This window comes from Serinus canaria, chromosome 10 (assembly GCF_022539315.1).
Source record: "Serinus canaria isolate serCan28SL12 chromosome 10, serCan2020, whole genome shotgun sequence".
Lineage (NCBI taxonomy): Eukaryota > Metazoa > Chordata > Aves > Passeriformes > Fringillidae > Serinus > Serinus canaria.
This window is the reverse complement of record NC_066324.1, coordinates 8,975,667-8,996,064: the sequence shown is the minus strand read 5'-3', so window position 1 is coordinate 8,996,064 and position 20,398 is coordinate 8,975,667. Positions and strand designations below refer to the sequence as shown.

The following is a 20,398-nucleotide window of genomic DNA, read 5'->3' as shown; positions in this document are numbered from 1 at the left end:
TGTTGCTGAAGGCCCAAACACCATCTTGCTTTTCCTGAGCAAGAACCTTGTGTCAAGCACAGGAAGCAGAAACATCAACAGCACCTACAGAGCGTTTGTTGTAACACCACCCAGGGCTGGCCGGTGTGGTGGGCTGGGTGGCACTCACAGGGGTGTCCCCATCCACAACAAGGCAAACTTGGCTGTGAATTGAGCTGGGCCTCCTTTGAACTCTGCTTCCCACCTTGATCTGGCCTTGGAGGGGCAGTGGTGGGGCTGCTGTGTGCTGTGGCTTTAAGGCTCTGCCAGGCATCAGCAGCTTCTCCAGGCTGGAGCACCAGGCAGTGATCCTCAGCTCCACAGGGCTCGCAGCACTCGCTGCTCTCTGCTTAATAACATTTGGCTGCTGCTGAGACGCCTGCCCAGCGAGCTGCAGGCTGCCTGCAGCCCTGCAGAGTCCCACCTGGCACCATGGCAGCAGCTCCAGCCTCCCCTGCGCTCAGAGCTGCCAAGTCCTGCAAGAAGCAGCGGACGGTGAAGCGGCAAACGGGCATCTACACCTACCAGGAGCCTCCCCACAGGTAAGGGATCCACCCTCTCCTCAAGGAACAGTCTGCTTTGTCTAGCACAGCAGTGGGAGCTTGTCTTTTCACTTCCATGCAGCCAGAGTGTGTGTCAGACTGGGGAAGGTAGTCTGGTTTGAGTAACAGTGTGGTAGGATGGAAATGAGCATGAGAAAAATCCTTCTCTGTATTTTAAGATGTGTTTCAAACCTCTTTGGTTTTGGTTTTTTTTTTTTTTTGGTCAAAGTCACATTTCATACTGAAACATAAACACAGTAAGTAAAGCAAAGTAACTCCAAAGAGTTCAGGGTATAGCATGGTAAGAAGTGTGTTATTCTTTTCCTGTGTAATTACAAATTTCCCTTGAATGTCCCCTGTGACTGAAGGGACAGGACTGCAGACTAACGAATTAGTGGTCTGATGAAGTATGACCCCCAAATATTATTCCATGGCATGGTTTAGGTTATGATTTATTTCTAAGTGATTAAAAGGCTGCCTTTTCAGCAAAATTGCAGGGATCTTTCTCAGCAAGTACACAGCCATACAACTGGGAAAGTTTCTGGCTGGTGGTTGCTGCAGTACTTCAGATCCCTTAGGGTCATTCAGACAGAGACAGTCACCACAGGCTTTTAGACCTAAGGCTCTGTAAGAATGAATATTGCTGCTCTTTCACAGACCAACAGGGAATTGCAAGAGCTGCAGCTTAGCAAATGTGGTGACAGCATCAGAAAAGATGATTTAATAACCATCCACAGAAATCTGCATCAAAGCACAGGAATCTTTTCACAGGGACAAGTAATTCTTGGTGTGTGGGGTCCCACACCCCTGTGCCCCTCAGCAGGGAATAGGATTAAATGCTGACCATGACTGAATCACCTGCTCCCCTCGTTCTAACAATAAAGTATTTTGTCATTATTGAAATAAAAATAATGGGTATGATTAATAAATGAATGTTATCTGCTCTTTCTGGAAATGTTTAGGCAGCACTTTGTTCCAGAAAAATATACAGAGAGTCTTGCTAGCGTGATGTACAAGCTGAATGGCTGGAAATGCTCGGAGAAGAAAGACTGGGATTCATGGTCAGGAGTGGGGATAATTTATGACTGACCAGCAAATGGTGGGGAGGGAAAGAGGTATATCCTGGAGATGGAGAAACTATCCAAATTATTAATCACCTTTAAAACAACAAGGTTGTGTGAGTTCCCTCGCTCCCTGTTCTTACAATGCTCTAAAAGGTTGGATCCTGTGTGAATCAGAGCTTTGCTGGCAATCCCACAGCAGTAACTTGTCTCCTTTTTGCTCTCCTGGGGTGTGTGCTGCCTGCCAGCAACTCAGAAGACGATGCAGGTGAGGAGAAGGCAGAGAGCCATGACCCAGAGCAGATCTTTCAGAACATCCAGTACCAGAAGGAGATCATGTCCAACATCCGCTGCCGGCCGTGGCCCATGAGGCAGAAGCTGAGGGCGCTCAGGTAAAGGTGCCTGTGCAGAGCTTTCCAGGCTCCCTGACTGTCACAGTGCTGCCAGCCTCGGGACTGAGCACAGGAATGATTTAGAGCTGCTAGGAAAGGCTCCCATGAGGATGATCTAAGATCTGAGGGCTGGCTGAACGCAGCAGCCTCTGGGTGGACAGTGAACTTGTCTCTGGTGCATGCCTGTGGCTCCCTTTAGAAAGTCACAGCAGAAAAGAGAGCAAGAAATCATGCTTTGGCTATTAACTACTAAAAGAGACTGTCAGCTATTCAGTGGTCTCAAGGAAGGCTGTTGGTAATGCTCCATGAGATGTTTTTAAGTTAAACTGTGTCCCAAAAAGGAGAACCAGCCTGCCTTTTTAAGGTAATTACATGGTATGAGGACAGAAGCTGATCATTGCTTCAGGCAACGTATTGTACATACAGTAAATACTGGGCACTTGTTTAAAAAGTATGGCCAGTGTAGTAAGAACTTGTTTCACAGTTTAGGATTTCAATTATTATAAATCCAGATTTCCAATGAAAGAGCATGTGACTAACTCTTCAGGCCATCTGTCTAAACTGAGTCAGGCCTTTCACCTCATGATCAGTGTGATGCTTGGGGTTTTTTGCCCTTTTGATCTGGCATTTTCCCTCCAAACTGCTCAGATGGCAGTGCAGCCATGAGGAATCCCTACCCTACCAAGAGCCCTTGTGTTATCTGGGAAGCAAAGACAGGTTTTTCTCCCTTAGGCAGAGTCTGTGACTTCCTGCTTTGCTGTTCCTTTTGATCAGATCTTGGTGGTCCCAATCCACCTTTCTGAGGTCAAAGCCTGTGTATGACCACATGAACATGCACCTCTTTGCATCTCACAAGACCACACCTGCAGAAGAGGTGTCAGTATCCACAGGAGATTGCCAGGCTGTAAAGGGGATCTTGCTATTTTACTTACTTGGTTTCTACCATTTTAAAAGAAAGACTTTGAAACAGAAGGACAGAGAAATAAATTAGAGGAACAGAAAACTCTCCCTGCAGTCAAACTCTTGAAGGCCGAGTTCCCTCAGACAAAAGTCTGAGTGGTTTTAAAGTTTCAGTAAAAAGCTCAATAGTCAGAGAGAAAAAGCATTGCCTGTGTTGGGGCTGATGGTGGGACAGCCCCTGGGTGCATTTCAGAGCATCTGAGCCCTTTGGCAGCTGCTGCTTGTGCAGAATGAGCGCTGTGAGCAGTGCAGACTCTGACCTCCCCTCTCGCGCAGGCAGGCCAAGGAGATCGTGCTGAAGTACGAGGGGAGGCTCACCAGAACCAGGGGTTACCAGGCTGCTGGGGCAGAGGTATGGCTGCTTGGTCTCAAATCTCTGCAGTTTCTGCTTTCTACAATAGCCATTTGCAGCTCTGACTCAGAGAAGTGTGTGCTTGCTCTGCACTCCTGATACTTCACCTCAGGACTGGAGAGAGAGAAAAAAGCAGTTAAAAGCGTCTTTATTATTTTGTTTTTCTTTTTTTCCCCCTTGTAATTTTAGTAATCACATTTTTGGAGACAAATTTCTTGTGTTGAGGGATGAATATCCTTCTGTTAATGCAGTATAAGCTTTCTTTTCAGCCAGCCTACAAATATTGATGCCGGCAAGAGGGAGAGATGTGAAAGGGATAACAATAAACATCATGCAATATCCTCTGAAGAGCTATTTCAACAAACTGGGGCCACAGTTCAATAGCTTAGTATGAAAAATGTGTCTAGCTTTTAGTTTGGAAGACAATCTTACAATAGCTTATGTTAAATACATTATTAAAGAAAGGGTTTTGCTTGCATTATACTCAGAGTATTTGAATCAAATCGTAGCAAATCTATTTAGACCACTGAAAATAGACACTGGCCTGAGTTTCTGGAAATTTATAATATACAGGAAATTGTATTTAATAAGCAACCAAGAGACGACTTCTTTGGTCATCTAAGCAGTCAAGAATATTTTTGTCCTCATAACAAGCAGACTTTTAATTACTAATTTATCTTAATTCAAAAAGGCAGGGTTAGGCCAATAGAACATGCATTTTATTCCTGTGAACCAGTGAAGAGCTGGTTCACAGGAATAAAATGTATCTGGTGCTCTGAGATGCTGGCCCCAGAAGCACTTCCCAACGTAGAAAGAGTAAGTTTTCCTTGTTCTGCCTTTGCATGTGTGGCAAATGCAGTGAAGTAAAAATGCAGTTAAAATAAACACTATTTTTGGCCTTTGACATGAGTGGCACTTGGACTTCAGCTAGAAAGAGAAGTGCTAAATCGCAATATCAGTAAATCAGAGACTGGGTTCAGTGCTTGCTCATATAATTCTTCTATACAAACCCAAAAGCTTTTATCTTAGAGTTCACAGTGAATAAAAGTTTGTGTCTAATCTAATTGCCTTTGTTGTATTTGAAGACATTCAGCACAGGGATGTAATTCAGCAGTTAATTAGTACCACTCATTAGGTGTAGGGGATCTGTATTCTTTTATCCTAGCACAAATTCGGGGTATAGCCTTTACATTAGGGCTAAATTAAGCAACAGAATGAGAGGCCTTTTTTTGGTGTGGGTTTTTTTTTTTTTTTTGCTGTTGTTTTTTGGTTGTTGTTTTTTTTTTTTTAACTGGAAGAGATTTTTATTTCCCCACATATTTTCCTAGAAAATAGCATGGTAACCAAGGATACAAAAATTGAGCACAGCAAAACAAGCACTACATCATCAAAATTAAGAACTCAGTGGTTGAATACATGCAATTCCCATGCAGTTCCCAGCATCTAAATTTCTTTAAATAAAATACTTCCTATTCATGCAATTAAATGTCCATATCATCATAAACATTAATTAACTTTGGCCAAAGAGACTGATTACATTTTCAGTAATTAAAATTTTATTTATTCCTCTTTAATTTTAGGAGATCAAATTATATGATAGAATATTGACACTGGTATCAAAATGCCTTAAGTGTAGGTGGAATTTTAATATCAAGCTGTACTAAAAATAATTTATAATGCCTGGAATATTTTTTTTTCCTGTTGACACTGTGAAGCTAGAGCTGTAACTCAACAACTCAAAAACTGCTCTCACTTTTGCACAGGTGGATTTTACTTTTTCTCCCCCTCTGTGTGCAGTGTCTGCAGGAAGAGCATCTGACCATAAAAAAATGGAGTTTGAGTAAAGACTCTACAAAATGTAACCACAGGATTTCTGCAGGTGTTGGCTGCACAACATAGAGCTGAGAATAAAGTAATTAAATTTGCTGCTGTTGAATAAAAAAGTGTATTTTTCCTCTAAGAGAATTTCTTTTGAGGCATTATGCTCCTAATAAGACCTTAGTCATCAATGTTTGTAACAATTCTCCTGAAAAAAGATAAGACATGAGCAAAAATACTCAGCCCTTCATTTTTAATTTTATTTTCATGTGAAGAAGGGTCATATTTCTCTGTTTTTTCCTCAGCTTTGGAAGAAGTTTCTTCGACTTGCATACAATTTTGTGGTAATTTTTATTCCTTGGGAAATGAGGATAAAGAAAATCGAGAGTAAGTATAAAGATTTCATGGTATTAGTAAAACACTCGCTAAAATGCTGAGGTTTTGATGTATTTTTTTAATGTACTGAATTAAATATTTGGGAGGGAGTTAAATGCCTATTTTCAGCAGTGAATTTTTTATTTAAAATCTTGCTTTATCATCTTTTCCTGGTGCCTCAGAACCTGCACAGTTCTCATTGATGGTCTTAGTTGGAGGGTAACTTTGTAAAACGTCAATTTTGTCCCTTTGGGATTCTGAAAATGAAAAAATTCTCTAGTTTGCTGAATGGGCTCCATAAGAGAGGTTTTTCTTTTTGGCCTGTTATTCAACCACTTCATGGATAAATGATACAAGCTTTTATAGACTGTGCAAGTCACATAATGGTTTCTTGTGGTTTAAGGTCATTTTGGGTCTGGAGTTGCCTCTTACTTCATCTTCCTGAGATGGCTGTTTGGAATCAATATTGTCCTTACCATAATGACAGGAGCATTTGTAGTCCTACCAGAGGTAAGAACACACTGTTAATATTTACAGAGAAGCACTTACTGTTGAACTTGCCTTTCTCAATGGAACAAACACCACGCTTTAAGTCATGCATCAGTTTGAAATGTACACTGCCAAATGAATTATTTAAAAGAAATTCCCTTATTAAGAGGTTTTTCTCTGCCAAAGGATAACAGACTTTTTCTATTAGTGTTCAAGATTGTATTTTGTCAACTTGGTACTAATGTTTTTAGAGAATATGTTTTTATCTGATTACTAAAATAAAGAACCCATTTTTAAAAGATGTAGTGGGTGTTGAGTACACTTAAGTCCTATTAGTGTCATTTTCACTAATGAGAAGTTTAAATGACACTAAGAAAAACAAAGCATCCCTCTCCAGACTCTGGATTATTGTCCATTAGAAAGCATTTCCTACAAGTTCTGAACAGCCACAACTTTGTTTAGCTCTTGCATACCAGTAAGGCAATTTGTTAACTTTCTTAAATTATCCATAAACATTATTTTGCCTCACCTACCCCGTGCTTTAATAGTGTTTTCCCAAAACATAGGAATACCTGATTTTATTCTCACTGCACAAAATAAAATTAAATATCCCTCAAACAATAAAAAGTAAATTGGAAAAAAAAGGTATTCACGTTCATTTTTTAGTTTTTAAGGAAAAGTCAATTTAATCCTGAACTATCATCTTGAGATCAAACACTGCCCCATTTAATTTAAAAATGCTCACGTTGAAAGCATGGCTTTTAAAGCTGGCACAGTGCTGACACAGTACTTGCTACCCTGAGAGCACCACCCATGTGGGCAGCTCTTGATGGGCTCCACTGTGCAGCCCTGGCTCAGATGGGCTCGTGCAGCTCCTGAGACCTCCTCTCTTGTCCCCATCTCCTGAGAACTCCTCTCTCTTTCCCATCTCCTGAGACCTCCTCTCTTGTCCCCATCTCCTGAGACCTCCTCTCTCTTTCCCATCACCTGAGACCTCCTCTCTTGTCCCCATCTCCTGAGACCTCCTCTCTCTTTCCCATCTCCTGAGACCTCCTCTCTCTTTCCCATCTCCTGAGACCTCCTCTCTTGTCCCCATCTCCTGAGACCTTCTCTCTTGTCCCCATCTCCTGAGACCTTCTCTCTTGTCCCCATCTCTTGAGACCTCCTCTCTCTCTCTCTCCCATCTCCTGACACCTCCTCTCTCTCCCACAGCTCCTGGCCGGAGCCCCGTTTGGCAGCACGCTCAGCAAGACCATTCCCAAGGAGCACATTGCATCTGCTCAAGACCTGGACACCATCTGGTCCCTAGGGGCAAGACTCAAACCACTCCTTGTTATTTTGTTGTCTGTCACTGTTCTGTTGTAATTGTTGGTTCCTGCTCTTACTAACAGGCTCTGGTCTCTGCAGGGCTACCTCCAGTACTCTGTTCTGTTCTATGGCTATTATGGCCGGGACAGGAAGATTGGGAAAGCTGGATACAGGCTGCCTCTTGCCTACTTCCTTGTTGGAATGGCTGTGTTTGCTTACAGCTTCATCATTCTTCTAAAAAAGTAAGACTGCCCATTTACTGCTGTTCATAAACCCATGTGCTCAGGCAATCAGCAATTGTATTATCTCCCCTTCCTCTGCATTTATTTTGTGTAGTTCTATTAACATGCTCACCTCTGCTAGTGGTGAGGAGGCAGAATGACTTCAACTCTAGATTGATGTTTATCTTGCTCTAATCCTCACCCTCTCTTCCATTTCCCAGCCTTTAAAGGAAGGGCAGAACAGATCATCTGTGTGCTTTGTCTTTGTGCAGTTTCAGGCCCAACACCCGTGGAAGTCCTTTCTCCTCTTTTCTGTTATAAATGTTGCTATGACAGAAATTTATATTTGAAGAGTAATGCTTTCAGCATTATAAATATTCCCCTCTATTGAAATATAAATATAAAAGTGCCATCCTAGGTGTAATATCATTTGCACTGCTTTAGTGGGTACGTGGCATCCCACTGGAATGTAAGCTTAATTTCTTTGCTGTGGAAGGGAAGGAGTAGGAGTTACTCAGCAGAGAGAGCAAGACTGCCCGAGCTGACCATAAATCCAGGGATGTGCAGTGCTTGGAGAAGGAGCAAGGTCACTCTATCCTCTCCTGATTTGCTTTCTCTTCCCTTCTGGATACCTATTCATCTGGCACAGTGCAGTCCAGGGAGGTTTTCAGTGCTGTCTGTAATAGCTCTCAGTTTTGAGGTCAAACCTTCCCTTTTCATTTATTTTTAATCTACCTACTTGTTTGTGCCAAGGGTCACTGGTATATTTGACACCAATCTACACATCTGCAATTTCTAGATAGCATCAGCTTTTCTTCTGACTTAGCTCAGTGATCCTTTGCTTAGCTGTGTACAGCTCTCCTTTAATGTTGTCCTTTCAGATGCCCTTTCTTTCATAAGCTATTAATCTTCATTTCATTTCCTAGGTTTTGCAATATTCTGCCACCTTGCTCACCTGACATGAGTGGGAGGGCTTTTCTTTCTTTTTCCCAAGGTCTGTAAAATGGCCCCGGGTTTCTGTTTGACAGTAATATATAATTTGAGGTCTAAAACAGTACAGCAAACAAACAGACCTTGTGCACAATCACTAGTTATGCCAAACTAGATTTAATTCCAGTGATCTTAGGGATTATATATTTCAGCTGGGTCCTACCTAGAGGTTGTAAAACTGAAATAGGTGTAAGTACACAGTAGTAAGATTTATTTGCTTTATTTCTCAGTTGTAAAGACTGTAAATATTGAAATGCCCTTTCACAGTGAGTCATTGCTCTCTAAATGTAAAGTCAAGTTCATGAGCTGCACCTTACCCTGTTTTATGTTCTTCAGAAAGCTCTCAACAGTGATACTAATTTCTGCAACCTTTGGTAGCTCTAAATGTGTAAACATCTGAAAACCATGAACCAAACCAATGACTTCCTTCATTACCATCTTCACACACCAGAAGTTAAATACCAGTTATTTTTTTACAGAATGGCAAAGAACTCAAGAATGAGTTTAGCAAGTGCCTCTGATGAAAATTACACTTTCTGCTGGAGACTGTTCTGTGCTTGGGACTATTTGATAGGAAACCCTGAGGCTGCAGAGAGCAAAGCTGCTGCCATAGTCAACAGCATCAGGGTGAGCAACTGAGCTTTGGATTATTTCAAGTTGATTTACTTGTTACACTGTAAGCCATGTACATTTTTCCACTCATCCCCTTGCACTTCCTATTGATTTTTTGTATTTATTTGCATATCTATTTGCCTAGGGGAGGGCTAGTATCACATCTGTGTGATATTACAGGCACATCATTTTTGCTGACATCCCAGCAAGGCCATTGTGTCCTTCCTTGGGAGAGTTTTCTTTAATGTGCCTGCATGTGAGACAAGAAATTAGATATCTAGAAACAAATCTGCTAGTGATGAAATTTCACTGAGTGTTGGAATCAAATTGATTTGGCAGGAAAATAAACAAATTTATAGAATGTATAATTGTTTTTATGCAAAGGAAGAGTTTTATGCCTCAGGGAATCCATGTGCAACAGCTCATATTTCACAAGATGCTTTTTTAAATGATAATAAGTTTTATATCTTCTCTTTGGTTTATAACTTTCTGCACACAATTTATTGCTCTTTCTTCTTTATTTTATCAGCTATTAATCAGGCTCCCCAGGGAAGTGGTCATGGCATCAAGCCTGTTGGAGTCCAAGGAGCATCTGGGCGATGCTTTTAGTGAAATGGTTCAGTTTTAAGTATTCCTCTGAGTATCAGGAAGTTGGACCCAATGGTCTTTATGGGTCCTTTCCAATGTGACATATTCTATGATTCTGTGGTTTATTTCATCTCTCCATAACAAATGGAGGAACATATTACAGGTCTCTCAATATTAGAAAACTGTTAAAAATATAGATGTTTTGCATCTAGAATTTAAAAGCATATGTGGTTTTATCAAAAGTAACTTATTTCCCAAATTTGGTGTATTCTCATTGTACAAAAATGACTTATAAGCTCTGATATTTAGTTATTTCAATGACTGAGGATAGCCTTTGACAGTACTGTATTATATTAGTGACCCTCAAATTTTAAAGGGACATCCTGCCAAAAAATCTGGAAGAGTAACCTTCTTTTTGTATCTCCTTGAACATGCACGGCTGAAAATGCCCAAGTATCTGATTACTGTGTATTTGTTCTCAGAAATATCCACCAGTTTTTAATATCACATATCAGTGTTGCAAATCAATAAGGACAGTGATATTAATCTGCTTGCACCTCCAGGATGGGATGTTTTTTTTATTAGTATACCTTAATTTCTGTGAAAGATATGTGCATTATTTTCGCTGAACATTATTAAAATGGTAATGCTGTGTTTCTTTCAAGGAAGCTATATTGGAAGAGCAGGAAAAGAAGAAAAGCAAAAACCTGTATGTATATGAGATGAGAGATACTTTTCAAAGCACTATTTCAATGCAGATATCAGTGCTAATCTGCTTGTCTTGTACTTCCAAACCCTGTTAGAAATTACCCAGGTGTCATAAGACTGTATAATTTTTTTTCCTAGGGCAGTGACCATAAGCTTAAGAATTATTGCAAACATCCTCGTGCTTCTGTCCCTTGCTGGAAGTATCTACATCATCTACTTTGTCGTGGATCGATCCCAAAGGTTGGAGCGCACCAAAAAGGAATTGACTCTTTGGGAAAAAAATGAGGTACACTGTCTTTCTGCCACCTCTGTGTTAGAAGCAGGATTGCTGTCTGGGGGCTTTCTGTAGCAATAGTGTGCACAGAGCTGTAAACAGAAAGAGATGAGCCAGGAGAAATGAGGAATTAGTGGGCAGAGTGGATCTGCCTTGGTGCACTTGCTCCCTCAGCTCTGCAGCCAGGTGTTGGTGCAGCTGAGCTGGGCAGAGTGGGGCAGGTGCTCCTTCCACAGACACTGCAGTTCTAGCAGGTCCCTCTTTTTTTGAGCACAAAGCTTAATCTCTCCTGTCACTTACAAATCTACCTTTACACCCAGGACAGAGCTGACCAAACGCTGGGCTGATGGACTAGAAAGGAATTGACTTTGATAACTGTAACTGATTCAGTATCAGAGTATAATGAAAATTCTGTGACTATTTCCATTCAGAGGAGTGAGCAAGAGTAGGAAGTGAATAGGCATGAAGAAGCCACTCACCCATTCCAGAGGAAGATGTTAGCATCATATTTCCTATGTGTTAACTTTTAATTTCAATTAATAAAGTAGAACTTTGAAGCTACAATATCTGGAATAAAGATTCCTGAGTGGTATTCCAAATCTATAATTTTGGATCACAACTACTGTTATTTCTAATGTCAATAATTAATTTTAAAGCATATCCTCCAAGAAAAGCAATCACCAAAGCACGTGCCTCAGCAGTATTTCAATCAGGCCAAGATTCCACAGAAGACCATCATCAATCACTGCATGTTTCTGTTCCACAGGTCAGTGTAGTTGTGTCACTGATCACAATGATTGCACCCTCTGCCTTTGAACTTGTGGCAGCTCTGGAGATGTACCATCCAAGGACCACTCTTCGCTTCCAGCTTGCTAGGTATGGGCATTATTCAGTACAAAAAAAATGTGGAGATAAAAGAAGAAAAGGAGAGGTGTGTTCTGGTTCATGTTTTAGTACAGCCAAAGCAGAGAACATCTGAGCAGTCAATGGTTACCAGTGCTGGTAATCCTATTTTATTCTCTTGTCAGGGTTCTGGTCCTATACCTGGGAAACCTCTACAGTTTAATCATTGCCCTCCTGGATAAAGTGGACAGTATGAGTGTCACTGTAAGTTTAACTTGATGTTTTCTGATGTATAAAGCTAGTAGACTTCATAGACAGAATTCTGTTTGTGAAGTATATGAAGTTAGATGAAAATTTGTTTGAAATTTATTAAAATATTCTGGGTTGACAGGATTGCAAAGTTAAGTTTAGATAGAAATGTTTATTTACAACTACTTATAGTCTGTTTAGTTATTAATTTTAATTAAATAAATTAATTTCATTATTAATTTTTTACTGATAACTGGATCCATTTGACTGCTGACATTATGAGGTAAATAGATTTCTGTGCATTGGTGAACTATGAAAAAAACCAACAAAACCTCATCACTGAAGGTCAAATATTCCCACCTACCTAAATTAGCTTTATGCCCTGCCCTTTGGTGCTCCATCTGACTCTGTCCATTGAAGCTGTTTAACAGTTGACTAACTGCTGCTTGGAAAGTTATGAAAAAATGTCTGTGTGTGTATGTGTGTATGCTGTAGAAGGTGCAGACATGTGCACCTGTGTACAGTTAAAAAGCAGCTTTTGGGACATTTATTATTTCAGGACTCTGATGTGAACAACGACGCAAGTAATTCTACCACCTCCTTAGCAACCAACACTCTTTCTAAGGATGACAATTTAACCCTTCCTAATGTACAAATTCAGAGAAATGGCTTTGTCATGTCAGAAGAGCATCGCACCCAAGGCCTGACAGACTCTCTGGTTAACCAAACAATTTCCTTTAACACCCAGAACCCACAGGATCAGTGCTGGGAGACATATGTTGGTCAAGTATGTAACTGCTTTATTGTCATCAACTTACTCCACTTAATTCACATTTGACAAAAAATTAAAATCATGTTGTGCTGTGTTTAATCTTAGAATTTTATTTGTCTAAATTCCAGGATTTAGCTAAGGATGATGTAGGAACAGTAAAGACTGGGCAAAGTGCTATGGCCACAGATACAAGCTTTGGGTTTTGTTCAGTATCTACAGTATTTTTAGTGCAGTCCAAATGCTCTTTTGCCAGGTTTGGTCTCTGTCTTCAGCTCTGCACAGGCAGATCTGTACAGATTTGTCACATGGAATCTATTTTAACAGGGTATATTCTTCTAAGCCCTACAGAGAAACAAGACCATACAGACATATAAGCAGCAACATGCACTCTGTGCAGATTCAGATTGCTGCCTCAAGAGATGGAGACGCAGACCTGAAACAAGCACAAGATTGTGCTCTTGGTCATTTGTACAGTATCAGAAGTCTCTGCCTCAATAAATCTCTAGACAATCAAGTGCTCTTCACTTTTTCAGAGGGAGAGAGAACAACAACAAATGGTTTCAAAATCCCATGTTTGTCGGAATGGGGACAGTTGGATGGCAGTGCCATGTTCCCACATTTGGGGTGCAGATTTAATATGACACCTCTTGCTTCCCTACATGTGAAGGGTACATTGCTTTTGACTTCCAGGGGCATTAATACATTAAGAGAGAAAATTTAACCATAAAAATGCAGAAGATGTCACTCATCTATTTGAGACTGTGGTCTCTGACAGTGTCACAGTCATGTCCAAGCCACTGGATTAAGAACCATGTTAATGTGTTCCTGATTTTCTGAGCTTCTTGTTCCAGAATGAAGAATATTAAAAGTCTTGCTTGAAGATCAGGAGGAAAAGACCCCTCTGAGGTTTATTTTCCTGATTTCTGTTCTTGTATATCCTTTCTGCACAATCTCATAGAAAACAAAGGGTTTGAATGTTTGCTTTTTTCCCCAGAATAGCCTAGAGATGTATAGAACTGAATTTTTCCTATTTTAATTGTAGATTTTTAAAGATCAATTAAATATAGGATAACCACATTCTTTTGTAAGCACAAAGCAACTATTTTTTTATGGTTTGATGATCCTCTGCCATTGGGTTGTGGGTTTGTCTGAATAATACAATTTTCTCATTGTGAGACACTTTGCAAATATGTATTACAATAGTCAGCTTAATAAAAGAATGGGTGCAATAGAAAAAAAACATTTCAGTTTAGATACATTTTTAGAACATTGAAAACAAAGTCATTAAAAAGAAAGTTTTTTAATGACTTTCTTTAAAGTCATTAAAAAAAAGACTATCATGACCAGAATTTTACTGCTGCAAGGAATAAAAGGCACCCTAGAAGCTTGATTATATTTATTGTCTTCAACAAAACAAAGTGTGGAAAAAGTCAAACAAGAAAAGTTTAAAAGGAAATCATTAACATACTCAATTCATATTTTATCAGAATACTGAGCTTGAGCCAAAAATACAATTTCAAATGCAAAAGAGCCATATGCAGTCCATTTGCTTTCAGAATGACTCAGTATGTGTGAACAATGTGTATTTCAGGAGATGCTCAAGCTTTCAATTATCGACATGATTTTCACAGTCGCAAGCATCCTGCTAATTGATTTTTTCCGTGGGCTGTGTGTCCGGTATCTGAGTGATTGCTGGTGCTGGGATCTAGAAAGCAAGTTTGTAAGTACAATCCTTATTTTATCAAGCTAAGATGTTGAAGATTGGTTAGCTCCTTCCCTCGGTACTAAATGTCCTTAAAGTCTTTCCACAGATGAGTAATTTCTCGGTAGCACGCATCTAGAAAGGCACAGCTCACACTGAGTTTAAATTGGAGGGTACAGGATAAACACTGAGATTAATGCTTTTCTCAAGCCTATTCACATGGCTCCGACGCAAAAATTTTTGGTTTTCACAAAATAATATCATAGAGCTGTTCCCACAGTCTAAGGTGACACAGAGAGCACGCAGTTGTTGCCCACACCCTCTTTTCTGCAGCTGTAACATCTTTACCTAATGTAGACAGTGGTCTAAAAAACAGAAACCAACATCACACAGCCCTCTAAGAAAATTACAGTGGGTAATACTTGGTTAGCAGGAAGCTGTTGGCATGAAAGGCTGCGGACTGTTTGTCCTTAAAGATGTGAAGTAAACTAGAGAGGAATAAATTTGTTTAATCTCTGGCTGCAGAGAAGGTTTTGCTGTGTTCCCAATGCCTGCCAGCAGTAGGTGCTTGATCTGGATGTTTCAGGCCATGTACTCTCTGCAAACTGATTCAGTCAAATGTGCCTAACAAATGGCCTGAAAACAAGATTAAAACAAATGTATTCATCTTACACTGTGTTTCTTATAGCCAGAATATGGAGAATTCAAAATTGCAGAGAATGTATTGCATTTGGTCTACAACCAAGGAATGATCTGGTACGTAATCCTTATGTGTTTTTTCTTGTCCTTTGTTGGCTGATTGCTAAGTCAATTGGATTATTTAAATGAACCTATTAATTAGGATATTGACAGGGTGTATTAAGAGATCATCTGTTAATAGTGAGCTATTAATCTATTTACCTGGTGTGAGGTTTGGGGTTTTTTTTTTAGTCTATTCTCTTGCTACCAAAATGGCTTTTGGCAACACTGAGCACTGCCATGATATGGTATGATATGATTTTTCCAGGATGGGAGCTTTCTTTTCACCTTGCTTACCAGCATTCAATGTACTCAAGTTGATTGGACTCATGTACCTGAGGAGCTGGGCTGTGCTGACATGCAATGTACCACATCAGCAGGTTTTCAGAGCATCTCGGTGAGTCAAAATGAGAATGAAAGAGAAGGAAAAAATCAAATGCAGGCAATGGAAGTATCTTCCATCAATATGAAGAAAATCTTGGGAAATTTTAGCTCTAAAAGTTGGCAATCAAATTTCACACTAACACTAATAGCAAAGATCTGTGGAAAATAGACATAGTTACTGAGAAGCTGCAGTAACAAGTGCTCTGGCTGCAGCAGCAGTATCTGGAAAGCAGTGCAAATAGAATTTTGATCATTAGGAGTCTGTTTAAACCATCTCTATTCAAACTTTCTAATTATAGCAGAATGATTTTAATCTTTCAGACATGTCGATCTTAAACTAGATAGGTAGATTCAGACTGGCACCTTTTATGTTGCATCTGGTTTTCTCTCTGACAAGTAAAATCTGAAACATGTTACACCTTCTTGCAGATCCAATAATTTCTACTTGGCCATGCTGCTGTTTATGCTGTTCTTGTGCATGTTACCAACAATTTTTGCTATTGCCCGATATAAGCCATCCTTGAGCTGCGGCCCCTTCAGGTAAGCTATGATGGACCATGAAAATTGCAAAGATTTCATTGCCCCCTCTTACAATAAACTTACTATGTTTCATAATACACAAATTCCAGATGTAAATGCAAAACAAGTTGAGAGGACAATGCTTTTCTGCTGCCAATATTTTGTTTATGGCTTAATAAGGTGAATAGGTCAAAGTTCTGAGTTGATTTGCTTTATATACATAATTTAGTTAGTTTATATTTACATAATGTAATGTGCCACTGAGCAATCTCTCAAACATTACTGTCTTATGTCTGCATTCAAGCACCCTCCATGTTTGTTTATTATTTAGTGCAACACTGCTAAAAAAAAATATACTCAGGATTCCTTACAAATTAATTTTATTTTTTTTTCCTCCCACACCTCCTATAGTGGTCAAGAAAAAATATATGATATTGTTTCAGAAACGATTCAAAATGATTTTCCCACATGGTTCAACACAGTGATTACTTACATCAGCAGTCCTGTGGTTGTCCTCCCTGCACTACTACTGTTATTGTAAGTACTTTGGTCTTTATAGGCAGGTTAAATTGATTGTATTAATACTGGCTTTATCTCTGGAGAGTCAAATGTAGATACTGAGGATCAAACATTGCACTGTTGTAGTTTCATTAAGCATAACTGAAACAACAATTCCAACACCTCACTGAATGTGTGGTATATGGACCAGACAGGAATGAAAGTATATTAAAAAGACTTTCAAAAGGAATTTCTCCTTCTGGGATACTTTGTTAGAGCATGTTCACTGCATTATGTCAAGGCTTGCAGTGCTGATGGTTCCAGGAAGTTTAAGAACCTTCTTCCCTCTTAAGAGCTCCTCAGAAATAAATTTTCCATTTCTTCATGGTCATTAGTTCAGTTTCTGACAGTGAACAGGGCTCAGTCTGTCGTTTAAAGAAGCTACTCAGTCATCCAGATTTATGACAAGATGAATCAATTATAATGGTCTGCTCTTAAGTGTTAATTTAATATAACTTGCTGCAGACTCTCCAGTGGAAGTCTTTTCTTATTTGGGTTAGGTTATTTCACAGTTGGGAACAGGTGAAATTAGAACTGCTGTTAAATCATTTCTTTCATCTATGTTTGCTTATAAGAAAGCTTTAATCCATTATTACAATATAAGGAAATGCTACGGAGCAGCAGCTGAACTTGTACATAATTTCGACCTATAAACCCTCAAAAAGAAACTAAGAACGTCTGAAGTGACTCATATCACCCCTTTCACTTCTAGCATGCTAATCTACTACCTACAAAGTATTGCAAGATCATTAAAGTTCACCAACAATCAACTGAGAATGAAGATACAAACAGTAAGTATGGTGAAAAACACTTTTACATGTAATTTCAGGGGTCTTCAGTAAAGTATGAGCCTAATTAAATCTCTAAAGTCACTTCTAATCTTTCACAACGTAAAATAAATCCTGTATTTTTCATCCTTACAGAGCCGGGGATTTATTCTCTAATCCATAATAATTTACAAATTCTCATTCTTCTGAATGTATTTTAGGAAAGAACTGAAGATAAGAAAAAGGTGGTTCAGATGGCAGTAGGTAAGTAGGTAACCTTTAGAAATGCCACTGTTAATAAAGAATTTGAATGTAAACCCATTTTGATTTCTCGTACATATAGTACGAGAAATCAAATTGGGTTTACATTCAAATTCTTTTAAAATGTAATTGGGTTTACATTCAAATTCTTTTAAAAATGTAATTGCACTTCCAAGGGAAGTGCAATTACATTTTTAAAACTGTATTTCCTGTAGAATCCTCCTTTTAGATGGTTTCTGAGCTCAGTTTGACTTAATCTTGGCAACACTGAAAGACATTGTGCATAGTTTAAACCTGGAATCTTTGGACGGGGAATTCTCCTGCTTTCATCACCAACAGGGAAGAACCTGGGATGCATCTTTGATAATTCAAATCATCTCAGACTTTGCATGCAACTCAGAGGCTGGTGGGCAGAAGAAAAACTGGCTTGTTGCCCCTTTTGCAATCCTACAGTGCAACATTCAGTATTTTTCTGTCCCAAATACTCCATCTGCTATGTACTGTCGTATGAAGATCTTCCCCTTTATCAACAGTTTCTATTTTCTGAACACAGGGGGTTCTATTGGCCTTGGATCCCTGACTGAAGGGGGAATTCAAGCCACTGAAATTGTACAGCAGTTTCTAAATGTAGAGACCTGGAAAGTTCCTATAATAATTTCTGTTTTCTAGCCAGAATTCAAAATCTGGATGCTAATGACAAAAGACCAGAGCAAGAAACTGATATCATCAGCCAGGAGTCTTCTGTTCGCTCCTCAACACCCCGAAAGAATGGCAGTGTCCTGAACTTTGAGTCTCCTGTCAGCAAAGGCACCAGAATACAAACCATTTCCCAGTCTGTGCCCCAAGCTGTGCCAGCAACTGATGTTGTCAGACCTGCCAATGCAACTCCCACAACTTCGACCTCTTTAACACCAGCTCCCTCTGTGTCAAGTGTACAGAAACCAAGAAATGATCATATCACAAACAGGTAAGGCTGCTTTGGTTTTGAAATGGTATTTATTCCAGCAGCCACCTCCATGCCATACCTGTTTATTTACAAAACAGCTGTGCATTCAGACTGTCTGGAGCTGTAAGACAGCAGAGGAATTTTTCAAAAGCAGACTCATTCACAGGTACTATTGATATCATTGGTGACACCACATCCTTAACTCTCCCTTAACAGAGATGGGATTATAAACCTTTTGAAATGATGTAGCTGATGGAGTTTACACACAGCTCAAGCAAAGGTAAATACTAGACTTGCCCTCAGGCACATAACTAAAATACTTTGTGCAGGATACCATCTCCATGAACAAAACAAATACAGAGTGAAGGAACTCTTGCAGAATGTCTGTGCAGCTTTAGTTGCAAAACAACCAGTCTGGCATATCAGTAGATGGATGCTTTGAATTATCTGCTGGGGTTTTTATTCCAAGTGGATAAAGAATAATTCTTGGAACAATAAGAAAACAGAAAGGGGATATAACTTGAGAGGATGATTGTGTTATCTTTTCCTAGAGAGGAACAAATATATCTCCTAATTTCTAGGATATGTTTCTCAAAATGGTTCTAAAAATTTGCAACAGTGGAGATATGATAACCTCTACTTTTTCAACCTAGTCTTTGACTTCCAGAGCAGTGAATTCTTTTATATGTTTCAATTCCATCGATTGATAAGTGTGTATATCAATATTTCCTCTCTTTTTCTCCCTTCCTAAAGATACCCAAGTGTTGTTCATAGGAGTGCAAGTGAGCTGTGCAAAACAAAGCCCTACACACCAGTGACTTTCAAGAAGCACACTGAAGATGTTCATTCTGACCCTCTCTTCAGAAAAGCCATTCGGCAGGTAAATTCGGATGCCCTTGGGGCAGGGGCTCCTGTATTTTTGGGATGCAGGCCGTATGCTACCAGGTATTTTCTGGTTAATGAAAACGAGTCCCGCAAAAAATCGCTCCGCTCTACCTCCCGACTCCAAAGGCATTTCAGAAAGGAGGAACCAGGAGACATTATTGAGTTGTATCCCCGCCACATCAGAAGATATGTGGTTCGGACACCACACCAGATGTATTCCCCTCATCCCAGTGAAGATGAGGAGGATGAAGAAGAACTTGAGAAGGAATTCATGAACAGATCCCATCGCCCTCGCTCGCTGTCTGACCTTCGCCCAGCATCACGGTTTTACATTGGGGATCGTGCTGATGGCCACATTCTAATGAGCAAAGATCTAGCCAGAGTGCATTACAAATCCTGGGATGATGGTTTTGAGCTGGACCTGGACAGGCCTCCATATGCTTACAAGAAAGTACACCTGAACTATCCTGAGCCACGTGTGAAACCAAAATCAAAGCAAAAACTGGAACAATCTCTAACAGAGTCTGATTCCATTTCCATTGAATCCAGCAGTGATCCGCAGAACAGCAGCAATGACCAGTACATCCAGGTCATTCATACCAAGGACAAGTATCCAAAAACTGGGGCAAAACTCACCAAAAAGAAATCTAAAAACAGTATTGATCTAAGTATGCCTGAGCCTAGTGAACTGGTGTGCTCAAATGTCTGAGAAAGTGCCCCAGCCTCACTGTGTTTTGAGCCCGTGTATGTGCAGTCGTACTTTACTTGCTGTTGGAGGTCAGAGTAACTGTGATGTAGTTTTTGTCAGAATCGTGTATGCAGCCACTCAAGCTGGGAGAAGTCTTGTGCTTTACTCTATATTGTCCCTTGCTTTAATATCACAACTGATATGTCGCAAATTTTAGAAAAGGTTGTTCCAATTTATTCCCTACTGTTACACTGTCAAAACCCAAAATCTCTGCTTACTGGAAAATCAAAAGCAATGTACTTGGGGCACTTCAATTAAAAAAAATACAGAAACACATCAGATGAGGCTCCTTTTATCTGATGCAGCCAGAGCTGAAGA

The 20,398-nt window shown here is 39.8% G+C and overlaps 1 protein-coding gene across 1 annotated transcript; it reads left to right on the top strand.

Moving 5' to 3' along the window:
* Positions 1-450: 450 nt before the first annotated feature.
* On the top strand, positions 451-20,286 carry TMC3 (transmembrane channel like 3). Its single transcript, XM_050978454.1, has 22 exons — positions 451-560; positions 1,870-2,013; positions 3,250-3,325; positions 5,449-5,530; positions 5,922-6,028; positions 7,220-7,318; positions 7,415-7,557; positions 9,006-9,153; positions 10,392-10,435; positions 10,573-10,720; positions 11,475-11,584; positions 11,737-11,815; positions 12,360-12,587; positions 14,164-14,292; positions 14,963-15,030; positions 15,281-15,409; positions 15,826-15,936; positions 16,327-16,452; positions 17,186-17,264; positions 17,462-17,504; positions 18,171-18,468; positions 19,201-20,286. The coding sequence occupies exons 1-22, from the start codon at positions 451-453 to the stop codon at positions 20,039-20,041; spliced, it is 3,342 nt and encodes a 1,113-aa protein (XP_050834411.1). The 3' UTR covers positions 20,042-20,286.
* The last annotated feature ends 112 nt before the right edge of the window (positions 20,287-20,398 follow it).